This window comes from Cornus florida, unplaced genomic scaffold (genome assembly GCF_030987335.1).
Source record: "Cornus florida cultivar Cherokee Brave unplaced genomic scaffold, ASM3098733v1 CherokeeBrave_3.0.0_Hap2_Chr05, whole genome shotgun sequence".
Lineage (NCBI taxonomy): Eukaryota > Viridiplantae > Streptophyta > Magnoliopsida > Cornales > Cornaceae > Cornus > Cornus florida.
In genome coordinates, this window is record NW_026775575.1 from 20,614,342 (window position 1) to 20,628,362 (window position 14,021).

The window sequence follows — 14,021 nt, forward strand, 5'->3', positions numbered from 1 at the left end:
TTCATTCCCAGTTCAATTTTTCTTTTCTGACACTTATATTTGATATGCCCTTTTTCACAAAAATGACATATTGAAATAAGTTTGGTAGAACTAGAAATAATATAAGGTTTGGTTTCAATTTTCATAAAAATATTTTTAGATTTTTGAAAATACAAATCCTTTGAAGTTGATGCCAAATCTTTATTTCTCCTAATATTTTCAACCACTCCTTTCAACTTATCAACTTTGCAAGTGTCAATATCAACATTCTGAAAAGACTGTTTTGATTTAATAAAATCACTACTCAAATTATCAATTTTAAGTTCCAGTGATTTATTAAACAAATTTACCTTCTTAAACTCCTTTTCCAGAAAATCAATCTTATGAAGAAGATTCAAATTCTTATGGCCAATTTCTTTCAAATTCTTATTAGAGACAGAAACTTCTAACTTATAAATATCTCTATCAAGTTCTGTAAGATTCAATTTCTCTAATAAATTTTCAAAATCCTTTTTAGACTTGGACCACTCAATTTGCATGCTTGTGGCATATTAAAAAATAGGAGGTAAAGGCAACACATCAACAAAAGATGAATTTTCAGACATGATGCAAAAATCAACAATAAATCAACAAATATAATCTACTCTGTATATCAAGTATCCCGCTCTGATATGAAATTGTGAAACTAGAGTTACGCGGGGTGCGGAAATAGTTAGTTGATTTTAATTGTGATTGACTTCTTTAAAGACCTAGATTTGATTATTAGGTCAACTTGCTCAATTTATGGTTAGTTAAATTATATGATCAATTTAAACATTCACAATCAGAAATATAAATACTGTAAAGTAAAGCAAGTAAAAATTTAGAGAGATTGCACCAGAATTTTTAGCGAGGAAATTTCGTTGATAAAATAGTCAACTGTTTGCATGGGAAAAACCTCGTGGACTATTCAGTCCAAAGTAAACCGATTCACTATGTTTGAAACAAAGTATACCGAACTTTGACTCTGACTCACACCCTATCGTTCTACCAAACACCAATTGTTAACAATCCTCTAACTTTGCGACTCCTCGTCCAATAGCAACTTGACCTCAAGCTTATGCTTGATCTTTATAGAAGAGTAGCAGGTAGATCAGACAATACTCCTCGAATGCTCCAACCCTTTCAAAGTGTGATCGCTTTTACTTTTATTCTTCAAGATCTGAACTCGATGTAGAAGAATTAAATCATGTTTTTCCTCCAGAATTTCTGAATCTTCAATATAGCTCCAATTCCGATGAGATATAGAATAACACCACTAAATCACTCATGAATATATGTGTGTGCTCTCATAAATAAATTCAAAATAATCAGATTTGATTTTTTAAATTTTTTCTCTCTAAAAGGCTTTCTCAAAATATAGAATTGATTTTTCCTGAAGTCATGAATAAACCTAGAAGACTAACAAGGTTTATATAGAGTTTAGAAAGTCATAATTCCTCTGAAAATATTGAAAATTTCATACATAGGACTTGGAAAGAAGCCTAGTCCAAAAAGAAATCAAACAGAGCAAGAAAGGTAAGTTACCATAACCTTTCAGGAATCTTGAACCAGTTCAAGAAAGTGGGAACCGGTTTAAGAAGGCTAGAACTTAATTTGTGCATTTTCTTTTACTCTTAAACCGGTTCAGGAATTTGGGAACCGGTTCAAGATGGCCATTTTCTTTTACTCTTAAACTGGTTCAAGAATTTGGGAACCGGTTATCTTGAACCTGTTCAGTACTTTGGGGAACCAGTTTAAGATGGATAAAATGTAAAATCTTCTTTAAAAACTTTCAAAACTCTCCCAATGTGTTTTGACTACCTCTCAATCTTCCTAAAGCATTGTTCTCATCATCTTGGAGTGATATAATGTTGTCTATCATGAACACTTGAACTTCTTCAAATCCGCATCCGAAACTGGATCGGACTTGTTTTGACAATGAAATTAGTCAAATATAAAATATATATCTCACAATTTAAACCTTACTTGATGTAAAACAGAGAGTGATTCTTATACTGTCATTGTTTTAGTTAAAAAGTGTAGAAAATTTATTTCATCAACTTTTACAGATCTCTAGCCATTTGTCACCAAATCAAGAAATATTCTATGACTAAAAAATTATAGAACATTTACATTGGGGACAGAGAGAGATTGAAACTCAAACTCCTTGTATCTTATATTGGCAACAAATATTGAAACTCAAACTCATATGGTATCTTATCAACAATGCTAGATATCTTGCCTCTGTTGAGGCCCCTAAAGCAATCCACCATTGATTTCCTCAATGAACCAGATGTAGGTAACTGGTGGCAAACCCACTGAAGTAATGAGTCCACATCTTGTGCGAAGTCATGCATGTTTTGAAGCAGAAGCTCTGGGAGTGCAATCCTCTTTGTGCTTGTCACCGCAATTGAAGCTAGCAAGTATTCTAGCTTTGATTTCTCCAACTCAACTGAAACTCCATCACCTGTGTATATCTTTACCTGCACCAAACATCCTACTTGTATTAATGAGCATGCCAGAGAGCAGTAGGAGGACTTTCGAAGATTGAGATAGAGAGAGAGAGAGAGCGACAAAGAAGTTTAAATAAATTCTGGAATAAATATTTTATTTATGTTGTGTTTGTTTGCATGAAATTCGTGACTTACGGCTGGAGAAGAATGTGACCCGCAGCAAAGGGCAAATGTGACATTGGGATCTGATGAATCCAGTCCATAAAGTTCGCGAACAATGGCTTCTGTGTCATCCTTTCCACCCTTCCGAAAAATCTAGGTAAGACCGTATCATGTATTTTATAAGATTATGCAATAAACACAATAACAGTAAAATTGATCCTTATCATGAAACACAAGTGTATTCATCTTTACCTCTTTTAAGAGTACAGATGCTGGTTTTCTCAAAATAAAATGCTCAATCGTGTGAGCATTTATTGTATTGCCACCAATGTTGAGGGTTGCCTGAACCCAAAGCATGAATTATTGTAAGTTTTTATATTGTTTTTGCAAGAAAAATTAAAGACAATTTTGCTGAATTCATGTAACAGTATAAACTAGTTATGTACCTTGTTCATCAAAGTAAGCAGTTTTTCCGGGCTAGAAGGCACTCCGTATTGGAGAAATCCCTGAAATGGAAATTCGGTTAACATGAGGGAACAAAACAACAGGGAGACAAGTTATAAACAAAAGGAATCAATGGTTTTGTTCATATATAATATACATGCATTATACAAGCATTGTATATATTGATCCAGAATGCTAGTTTCTGTTGTGTTGTCAATGATCTCAAGTCCACCTTCTGGAGACTGTTCATTAAGACCCTGTAGTAGTCCAAAAACACACAAGGAAATTAAGTTAGAAATCAATTATTAACCATGAGGTTTAATTATAACATTCAAGAATGTGAAAGTGCCATGCATTTTTTTGTTTATTTTAATCATGCCTAAGCTTAGGCATCTCGGTTAGCACCCCAAGCATGAAAGTCTTTTTACACATACCTTAACCTTTGGAATAAAGGAGTAAAACTTGGATTCGAGATGTATTTTGGGTCCAAAGAGCTTGATGTGAATCTCACCAAGTTCTTGTAAGGGCCAATATCCCTTGGAATAGACTCTTCCATTTCAAAGATGTCATAGGGGTCTTGTTGCTTTGATTCTTTCTGTAATTTAAGGCTTGCCTTTGGTTTTGGGACAGTGTCGACCCTGAAGCTTCTTGAGCCTAATGAAATATTTGCAGTTCTGGAAGTGGGACCTGTTTTCTCTAGCTCCACAGCTCTTGAATTCCGAAGTAGTCTGACATAAACGAAGATCAAGAACTTCATGATATTCTCAGATAGCTTGTTGGGTGACCACTTATGAATGCTCTCTTCTTCTGATTGTATTGGGCTAGCTAAAGCTCTCGGTGGGAGCTCTGAGGGGTTCTCTACATTTCGTTCTCTCTGAAATGTAGTCATTGGGAACTTAGAACACAAAATGATCAAATTTTGACATCTGAATAGATTGCTACAAAAATCAATCCAGCGCTCTATCCCTTGATTGAATAAAACTACAAGGTATTTGTAGCTTTAAAATCCACTCCTTGGACTTGAAATTGGAGGAAAACTAGTTTAATTTGAAGTAAATGCCAATTTAGGGCAAATTTATGCTTCCAAATGCTGCATTAGTTTGAAATTTGAAATAATTTATATGGTCCTCAATTCCAATTCCAGGATGTGAATTCCATACCATCAACCACAAACACAAGGATTGTTTTGATGCATTAACATTAATTTTTAGCATTTAATAAACAGAAACAGCAGCATATGTGCTTGGGACAAGATTTTCTTATTCACTTAAAAACAATCCCCAATGGCAGCTCAGACTTGTGATTGTTAGACTGACAACAATAAACATGATCAAACGGTGCATAAAAGTTAATGCTACCTTGGGGGTTAGATTTCTTGGCTCTCGCAGGGGTGAGGGTGGTTTCAGCATCCCACTTCTTCTTGGAGCCTTGTCTTGACACACAACCTCGTCATGGAAATGATTTTCCTTCTGATTAGAGAGTGCTGTCGAGTTTCTTAATTGCTCGTTACTGCTGAAGTAATCACCCTTTATGGCTTTGCTTATGAAATGCAATGCCTTGGTCTCATAAACCACTCTTCCATTAAGTACTCCTTTGTTTGTGGGGCTCGGATTTGGTGGAAGCGACGAGTATCCCTTGGGGTTGTTCAGAGTTTCATGCTGAAATTGTTTCCATTTTGATTCCTTACTGGCTTCTTTTTCACAACTCAAATCATTTTGAAGCTGGCTGATTTGGCTTTCAAGTCGAGCTATTTCATCATCAACCATTGCTAACTCTGCTAGTAGCTCTTTCATCTGTATAGTTCATGAAAGATTGTTGCACATATATGTTATATGTCCTTTGAATGGAGCTAGCATGAGGAAAATTTATTTCACAATTAAGTATAAGAAGAAAAGAGAAGATAAAAATGGCTACCTTGGGAGGAAGGAAGTTTGGGATACACAGGGAGGAAACATCCTGTTGACTATGTACTTGCTCCAAAATTTCATGCACCTTCTGTTCATGATCCAGCATTTTGCTAAGCGTAGAAATCTGCAATAGAAATAAGTATGATTAGTTGATAACTTAATAATAGTTTTACTTTCATGAGAAAAAAAAAAAAAAAAACACACACACACACACAAGAAGCCTGGATTATATTGGAGCTAACGTCTGAGAGTGAAGAATGATACAAAACCGAAGACAAAGCCCACCGCAAGAAGTATCCACCGGAGCAAAAACAATAGCTGCATTTCTGTCTCCTCTCTACAAGTGAAGGGCTCAACAAAAGATGAAACTGGATGAGCAAGGTTATAAGTCTGAATTTGGGAGGAAGAATTGAGGTCACGGAAGAGCTTATATGCAGGAAAGAAGCCTAACAGTTGGGTACAAGGAGCTCAAAAGCAACATTGATTTGTTGTACAAAGTGTGTGAACTAGTACAACTAGACCTGAGCAACTGTCCCTGCTACTCTTTCGAGTCTCATACAGTCATACTGCACTACCCATCCCTCAATGATCATCTCGCTCTTCTCTGCACTCCCCAAATCATCATGCTCCCAATTCCAAAAATTTGGAAACTGCACTTCGTTGAAAATTTTGGTGAAATTGAAGAAGATGACGGGGTAAGCACGTAGGAGGGAGGCTATAAGAACTCGGTTTAGAAATTGAAGCACGAGAATCAGAGTATGAGTGTGAAGGTGAATGAAATGCTGAAGGTGATGAGGCCCTATATAAGTCATAACTCCAGCTATGACGCCTCCCAAAGGGGATTAAACTTGTAGAAATTAATTTGGAGCTGACATTTTTCTGCAGAAATATTGGAGAAAGACTTGCAAGTATGGTCTAAGGGGATGAAAAAGTATGGTTAGCCGTTCCATTTGTGGGAATTAAGAACTGAAAATGATGGGCCTTAGAAAATTGATACTGGTATTTTTCTTTATTTTTATATTTTTTAACAGGAAACAAATACTTTGTACTTAATTCTTTAATGAAAGCATAAAATGGAACTCATGATCGAACCCCAAAAGAAGAAACATTTTTTCAACAGTTCATTCAAGTACAGAGTCAATTTTAGAGTGCAATTTTTCTTTGACATTCAAATAATATTTTGGCAACTTTCTATCCTGGAAAATAAGGACATATTTTTGAAATGAAAAAAAATAAAAGAAAATAAGGTAATATAATTCAAACATTAATTTGACAATGATTATTTCAAAAGTCAGATTGTACTATTAATATTTAACATTCTGCTATATACATATACATACACATATACACATATATAGGAAGCCAGAAGAACATAGACCAGGTTTTCTGTTCTTTGCTAAGCAGTAAGTGACCCATCACCCCCATACCTCTTTTTCAAGCTCTTGTCTCTTTTGTTGCCCACTAAGCTTCTTCTTTCTCTGCAACCACAACAAAGTAACCAAAATGAATGAAAAAAAAAAAAAAAATGGAACGAAAAAGTAAAATTAACCACCATTTTCTTCTTTTTTTTTTTTTTTGGAAGCGGAGCCATTTTCGATTCAGGGGCATAGTGACCAAAAAAAAAAAAAAAAAAAAAGAAAAGAAGAAAAAGGGAAAGCAATATGAATTTTGATGGAAACAAATTAGAGCATGATTGAATAAGAAAAAGAGGAAAAATAGAAAAAAGTTTAAGGTACTAAAAAAGTTTAATATACAAATATATATATATATATATATATGCAAAAAATAAAATAAAAACCATATATATTATATAAGGTTTTTGGGGCATTTGCCCCTAGCAAATGCAATTGACCTTCGAAAATGGGTTCTTTTCATACCGACCTCGTTCCTATTTAAACATCAGTCAATAAGAAGAAAGAGGAATGGGGGCAACGGAGATTCTCAAATCTCATAATAAATCAACTGTGAAGGTAGTAATAATGCCCAGAACTTTGCCCCCAACTAAACTAATCCCCAAATTTCTTAAATTGTGTCAGAAAACAAAAAAAAAAAAAAAAAATGTTAAATGGAAAGCTTACAATCTGTGTGGGCAAGTGAATTACCATATTCAACTGGCCTTGAATGGTGGTCATGAAGGACAAGGAAGTGCACCACAGCAGCTTCAACCTCTCCAAAGGCTTGGAGAGAACGTTTAAACAACAACATGGGATAACAGGCTTAAACTTAAAGCAAGTGTGACAGCTGCTGCTGCTGGTTGTTGTAGTTGGAGTAGTTGTTGTGGTTGAGGTTTGATTTGAATTTTGGAGGAAGGGTTTGGGGCTCGTGTGATAAGGTGAGAGAGAGCTTTCAGGGTTGGTCTTATTCCGGTATTGGACTAACCGTCTGCGTCGTGTGTGGGAGGAGGACATCATGCAAGTTGATAAAGAGAGAAGTGGGGGCTCGTGTTTGCGTAGCTTGCACTTGCAGGTTCTTCACCAACAGGGGGAGTTTTTGGCGGTTACAACTTCTTTGACAATCTTTCCAAACCTTTGTGCTTACATTATTATATTATAAGCTCAAAAAGCAACGAATGATTTGAAAAATGATATATATATATATATATAGATAAGAATATAAAGAAGAAAAAGGGGAAGAAAAATTATTGAATTTTGAAGGATAAGATGATTAATTTAATCATCTTTAAAAGGTAATTAAAGAAATTTAAAGAATCAAAAAGAAAACAAAAATAAAAAACGTTAAAAGAGAATTTTGGAAACTAATAATATTTAGGGTGCATAATATAAAATTTTCTATATATATGAAAAATAAATAAATAAAAATTATAGATATCATCGAAAATGCTATACTTTAAAATTTTTGATTCGTTATTTTATCTTGAATTAGGTGGCTACTTATTTGTTAACTTATTTGGCTATTTTGTGTGTTTTAAGAAGTAATTTTTTTTTTAATATTGGAAAATATTTTAATATAGGAAAGAGAGATAAATAGCAAAACTTGTGATTATAGAATCCAAACACTCATATAAATCTTCAATTCATTTGGAAGATTATTTGGATTAAATCTTCAAATATTTAAAACTAGAAGTTACAATTTTTTACCATGAATGATTGACTTATTTCTCATGAATAAGATCCTTAATTTATATAATTCACTTAATTAAAACTTTTTATAATTGTATTTTGATTTGGTATTTTTTTTATTAACGTTATATTTGAAAGAGATACTAATTGAAATATATACATATTGTAGAAGAGGATATATATATATATATATATATATATATATATATATATATATAAAATAAAAAAAAATAGTAGTAGAGAAAAAAAAATTAAACGTAGTATAATTGTTCATTCTTTCCTTTTCTTGCCACCGACTATTTGTTTAGTTTGCTAAAATAGGAAATACAAATAAAGTGACATCAGATTCAAGATAAGTCTTGAATTTTAATTGGAGATATGTAGCACTGCAATATATAGGGCGGCCAAGGGCCTACCATTTTCAATTACGAAAATGAATTAGACATAATATTAAAATGAATTAGACATTACATTAGTTCATGAATTGTGACAAAAAGCCCTCTCTCTAAATGTAATTATGTATATAGGAAAGAAAGAATAAAAGAAAATTTTTCCTTTTTTTTCTATTGCAATGAAATTCTTTCCATTTTATTTACTTTTTTCGTTCCAATTCTCTTTTCTCAGAAAAGGGGGGCTTTCAAAAAAAATAAATAGAGGAAATCCATTGCACAAAAAAATTGACATAAAACCCTTTAACCATTCAATTTGTTGCAAAGTGATGTTATTATGATAAAAATGTCTCTTAATAAAAATTTAAAAAATAGTATATATTAATATAAAATTAAAATTAATACAAATAACTCATTTGGCATAGTGGTGTTAAAAAATATATATGTTTTAATGGTGTGTCTATAAAAAAAATAAAAATAGCTTGAAATTTACTTTAAATTTATTTTAAAAATCTAATATGAAAATAATTTTAAGACCAACTAAATTTTATTATAACTTCACTTGTGTGCATTTTTTAAAATTTTCTTAAAGTTCTATTTTAAAAAATTAAAAGAAAAAAAATTAACTTTATTTTAAAAGGCATTTGCATCATTATAATATCACTTCGCAATAAGTTAGATAATTAGGGGGGTTTTATGTTAAGTTTTTTCTTATGATTTTTTTGGCAGGGTTTTATGTTAAGTTTTTTCTTATGATTTTTTTTTGCCAAAAATTAAAAATAAAGGAGAGTTTTATGCAATTTGCCCTAAAAACTAAATAAAGATAAAATAATAGATGAGATAATTGCAATAAACCCCTCAACTTTCAATTTTTTTATTTTTTTTTTTTGCAGAAAACTCTCCTTAAAAGTATGTTGCCATAAAACCAACCCTTTAAGATTTTCTATTCGCAACACTACCTCCTCAGTCAAATAATTGTTGGAATTGTAATAGCAAAAACAAAACACGTGACGTGAAGTTGGGTAGTTGACATTCCTGCCCAAAAGGAAGGTTTATAGAAGATGAAATTGCTCCTCTCAACAGTTTAGTTAGTACCTAAATCTCAATTGCTTTGCACCTTGTTTTGATGTACTCCACTAGTTTGGATTGCACGCAAAACTAGCAAACATTATCATCTTATTGCTAGGCATTTCACATCTCTATCTTCACTCTCTCTATACATATATATCTTCTATATATATATATATATATATCAGTACATCATTCTCGTCTAAACTCCCCTCTTTATAAAAAATACATCTCAATTAGTATCTTCTTCAAAATACACCATTTAGGGTGTTCTTGGGTCTTCTTCAAACCTTGGGCCGGACTTGTTTTGTTGTGTAAAAAATATATATATATATATAATAATCTACATCAGATTTTATTTAGTCTTGCATTTGTTACCAATCATTGCCTCCTGTATCATTAGGAGGTAGCATATTCAGATTATATGTAAATGTGAAACACTGCCTATACAATGGGTAAAGCATTTACCTTTTAAAATCTTTGTCCTGTCAACAATAAATGTAAAGCAATATTTCTATGACAATGAAATTTATTTTTTATTATTATTATATTATTATTATTATTATTATTATTTTACCTTATAAGTAAATTTTTATTAAAAAAAAACAGAAACTAAGAGCCAGTAGTTTGTTAAGATAATTTTTTTTTACACTGTCACTGATGTGTAAAATTATTGTGTATCCTCCCTATTTCTCATTTTTATTAACGAAACAACTCTACCCTATATTAATTAGGTTTGTAAAAATGATGTGGGGTCCGGATATGATACTGGTTGATTATTATTGGAGTATATATATATTTTTACACAGGAAGTATAAAACAAATGTTGGACCTAAAAATAAATAATTCAAAATTTTTTTCACATCAAATTTACATAAATACACACACACACTAACATAAAACTGAACAACTTAAGGCATCCTATGGCAAACAAATATCAAACCAGTATCATTACCACTTAAGACATCTACTACCAAACCCATATTATTCAAAGCATCAATCCAAACATGCCCACCACAATGGCTAAAATATATACTCTCTATTTAGACTATTTAATACTAATAGCTGGTGTGATGATAAGGAGGAGAAATATATATATATATATATATATATATATATATATATATTTGTTTTTACAAATGAGAATAAGAGATAGATAAAAAAAATAAAAATAAAAAAGGTTGTTAAAAAAGAAAAAAAGTGATATAAGGAAACAAAAATTTTGGGCACACTATTATATATGGTTCAGGTTTAATAATAAAAGAAAATAAAATTTTAGGTTGGTTATAATACATAAAAAAACAAAATTTTTGGGGTTAAAGAAAAATAAGGTAAAAAAAATTACAATCTTTTAGGCCCAATATCAAATTCTTTTATTAGTCGGGTTTAATAATGGAAGAAAATAATATTTTTTTTAAGAAAGTTATAATATAATAATTTTTTAATGCTAAGTTGTACCAGACAGATTGATACAACTAGGCGGGACCTTTTTCCCTTTCTTCACACAGCTTTACGGACAAAAATCCTCTCCAGCAGTGACTTGTTCCCAACCGGTTCAGATGTGTGGCCCAGATTGGGCCACGTCAATTAAAAAATTTGACAGTTAAAAAAGTTACCCTCAGTTATTGCACATTGTATTTGGAGTGTGTGTATATATATATATATATATATTATTATATTGTGTATATATAGTGTATATTTATATATTATATAGTGTATATTTGGTGGATTTTACTGAAATATCATTCGTATTCAACAATCCCCTAATCCTTCCATTTGTAGGTCATGGAATTGGTGATGAAAATCGTGAAGGGAAGTCGAACCGAAAGAAGGAGAAGGTCTGAAGGGAAGTCGAATTGGAAGAATGAGAAGGTCGCGAATTGTTACAGTTCTGGGACTGAGTTTGTCGGAGTGGAGTTGGAAGAAGGTCGTGAGAAGAAGTTGTTGCAGTTGTCGAACATAGGTTTTCTTTACAAAAGGTTCTGTCCATCCCTTTCCAAACAAACTCAGAGGTTTAATTTGATTTAATCCTATTAAATTCTGTTTCTTTATGGTTTTAGTTTCGTTATGGTTTTAGTTTCGTTATGGTTTTTTCCATTCTATTACTGTAAGGCAATGCAATGTTTTATACAATTTGTAATTGTAATTGGTGTGTCATATCTATTCTTGGGTGGTATGATTTTCCTGTTGCACTTTATTTGCAGTTAATTTTATGTTCGTTTTATTTTCTTTACAAAGGTTCTGTTCATCCCTTTCCAAACAAACTCAAAGGGTTGAATTTGATTTAATCTTATTAAACTCTATTTCTTTATGGTTTTAGTTTCGTTATGGTTTTTTCCATTCTATTATTGTAAGGCAATGCAATATTTATACAATTTGTAACTGTAATTGGTGTGTCATATCTGTTCTTGGGTGGTATGATTGTCCTGTTGCACTTTATTTTTAGTTAATTTTATGTTTGTTTTATCTGTTTGTAGTTAAAATTTAGTTGATAATTGGTCAATAATAGAGTTTGGTTGTGGTGTAAAGACTGGTTTAGAAATGGGTCAGTAGAAGTCGATAACTCGAAAGAAAACTCATTTTCGACGAAAAAAATTATTTATACGGAAAAAAGGGCCGGACAATATCGTTCACCCGCCTCCTCCTATTCTCCAATGTATGTTACAACGCATCCGTAACCCCCCCAAATAAAAAAAAAAAAATTATCTACTCGTACCCCTAAATTAGCTAACCTTGGTGATGAGGATTATAATGCTGAGGCAGACGAAACGGATTATGATCCCCAGCCAAGCAATAGCGCATTAGGCGATGAGGATTATAATGTTGAGGCAGACGAAGAGGATTATGATCCCAGCCAAGCAGTAGAGCATTAGTGAATAGTCTGAGTCGTGGAAGAGGAGTTTACCTTTTATTTAAGTAAGCATACATTCATATTAATGAATATGTTCATGGCATTTGTATGAATGATGGTTCCCTGTTAACTAAATATATTTTTCATTTGTTTGATATTTACGATGATATGGTAAAATTGATTGTTTAAGATTTGGAATTTTTAATAATGGTATAACATAATTTCTGCATGCATTTGAAATGAAGAATTCTTTTATTTTATTTGGTAGTTTCGTAATTATGAAAGTTTAGGAAATTATCTTTTAATTGATAAGTGTATAAGTAAGTTGTGAAACATATGTATTGAATTGAAATCCTAATGTTGACTGTGTGATATGATATCATGTGTATCAGGCCTGGTTTCATGACGAACTATCAACAAGTGCATGGTCTAGTATGCCTAATGAAGGCTGATGTTAAAAAAATATTAGAAACGAAATACAAGGTAGCATGGAATGGTATGAGTGTGGAAGATAAGGCGCCATTTTATGAGCAAAAAAAATTACGCGATTTGGATTACTTCAAAAAGCGTGGAGGCTTAGCAGTGAACAAAAAGAAGAAGAAGAAGGTAATTTATGGATTTTGATTAAATTAGTTATTGAATTTGTTATTGTTTTGATAACATAATATGCAGTAGAAAAGAGTGCAATTGATGCTTCCTTACTTGTAGTCTTATGAAATTGTGTTATATGACAATATATTTATTGGGATGTTGAAGGTTAAATACAAGGTTAAAAGTGGGTGAACAAATACTCGATCGCCAAATTCATTAACACAATATCCAAACTTGGAGAGGAAAAGAGGAAGGATGTTGCAGATATAGGTTTCGGCAATTTGCTAAACCTACAATGTGACCATTTGTCTACCCCACTCTTTGGCTACATCATTGGGCATTTGGAGTTAGAGAAACAGCGCATTAAACTTGATGATAATAAGTATCTCCCAATTAATGCAACTGATGTCCACAACATCCTTGGCTTACCTGCTGGAATGATAGACGTTCCTACATGTCAGGCATTTGAAGCCGATTGGATAAGTGAATGTGGATATCGAAGTGGGTTGCATGTAAATGCGCTCATGGAAAGGGTAGAATAATCTGAGCCCGACGAAGATTTCAAAAAAGCCTTTGTGCTTTTTGCATGTGTCGCTTTTCTAACACCTAATGGATGTTACAGTGCGCATGTAAAAGAATTAAAGGTTGTTCATAATGTGAATGAAATTAAGTCTTACAACTGATGTACATATGTGCTTCAAACTTTAATGGATCACTTAGCTCAATCTGAAGAAGATGGGAAAATAAAGCACGAGTATACTATTTTATTAATTGGTACAGTTTTGCGACCTATTAACATTATTCAACATACATAATGTATCAGGATCCAACTTCCTCAATTATAAATATTTAATTTTGCTACAAATAACAAAATTAATGATTTCTTTAACCTTTTTGGGCCTTCTATTTCATAAAAATTACAACTATATATGTTAACTTATTGATTTAACTTTTTCCAAATCAAACATGGACTTCTAAACTTTTTTGGGATATTTTCAGAAACATTACCACCATGTTAACTTATTTATAATGACTAATCATAATTCTCAATTACCATTACAAATTGTATAAAACAT

General features: G+C 32.1%; 2 protein-coding genes across 3 annotated transcripts; one reads left to right on the top strand and one right to left on the bottom strand.

Moving 5' to 3' along the window:
• Nucleotides 1-2,021: 2,021 nt before the first annotated feature.
• LOC132306174 (uncharacterized) lies at nucleotides 2,022-7,236 on the bottom strand. 2 transcript variants are annotated; one of them, XM_059803456.1, is made up of 10 exons: nucleotides 7,045-7,236; nucleotides 6,394-6,444; nucleotides 4,974-5,090; nucleotides 4,418-4,852; nucleotides 3,494-3,933; nucleotides 3,217-3,316; nucleotides 3,062-3,121; nucleotides 2,868-2,957; nucleotides 2,649-2,768; nucleotides 2,022-2,483 (listed from the first exon to the last, which is right to left on the bottom strand). In XM_059803456.1, the coding sequence occupies exons 1-10, from the start codon at nucleotides 7,096-7,098 to the stop codon at nucleotides 2,175-2,177; spliced, it is 1,776 nt and encodes a 591-aa protein (XP_059659439.1). In that variant the 5' UTR covers nucleotides 7,099-7,236; the 3' UTR covers nucleotides 2,022-2,174. The 2 variants fall into 2 exon arrangements, with proteins under 2 accessions (XP_059659439.1, XP_059659441.1); XM_059803458.1 differs by having other exon boundaries at nucleotides 7,069-7,235.
• A 3,960-nt stretch (nucleotides 7,237-11,196) lies between these two features.
• Nucleotides 11,197-13,836, top strand: LOC132306175 (uncharacterized). Its single transcript, XM_059803459.1, has 3 exons — nucleotides 11,197-11,482; nucleotides 12,747-12,960; nucleotides 13,111-13,836. The coding sequence occupies exons 1-3, from the start codon at nucleotides 11,289-11,291 to the stop codon at nucleotides 13,135-13,137; spliced, it is 435 nt and encodes a 144-aa protein (XP_059659442.1). The 5' UTR covers nucleotides 11,197-11,288; the 3' UTR covers nucleotides 13,138-13,836.
• Nucleotides 13,837-14,021: the final 185 nt, after the last annotated feature.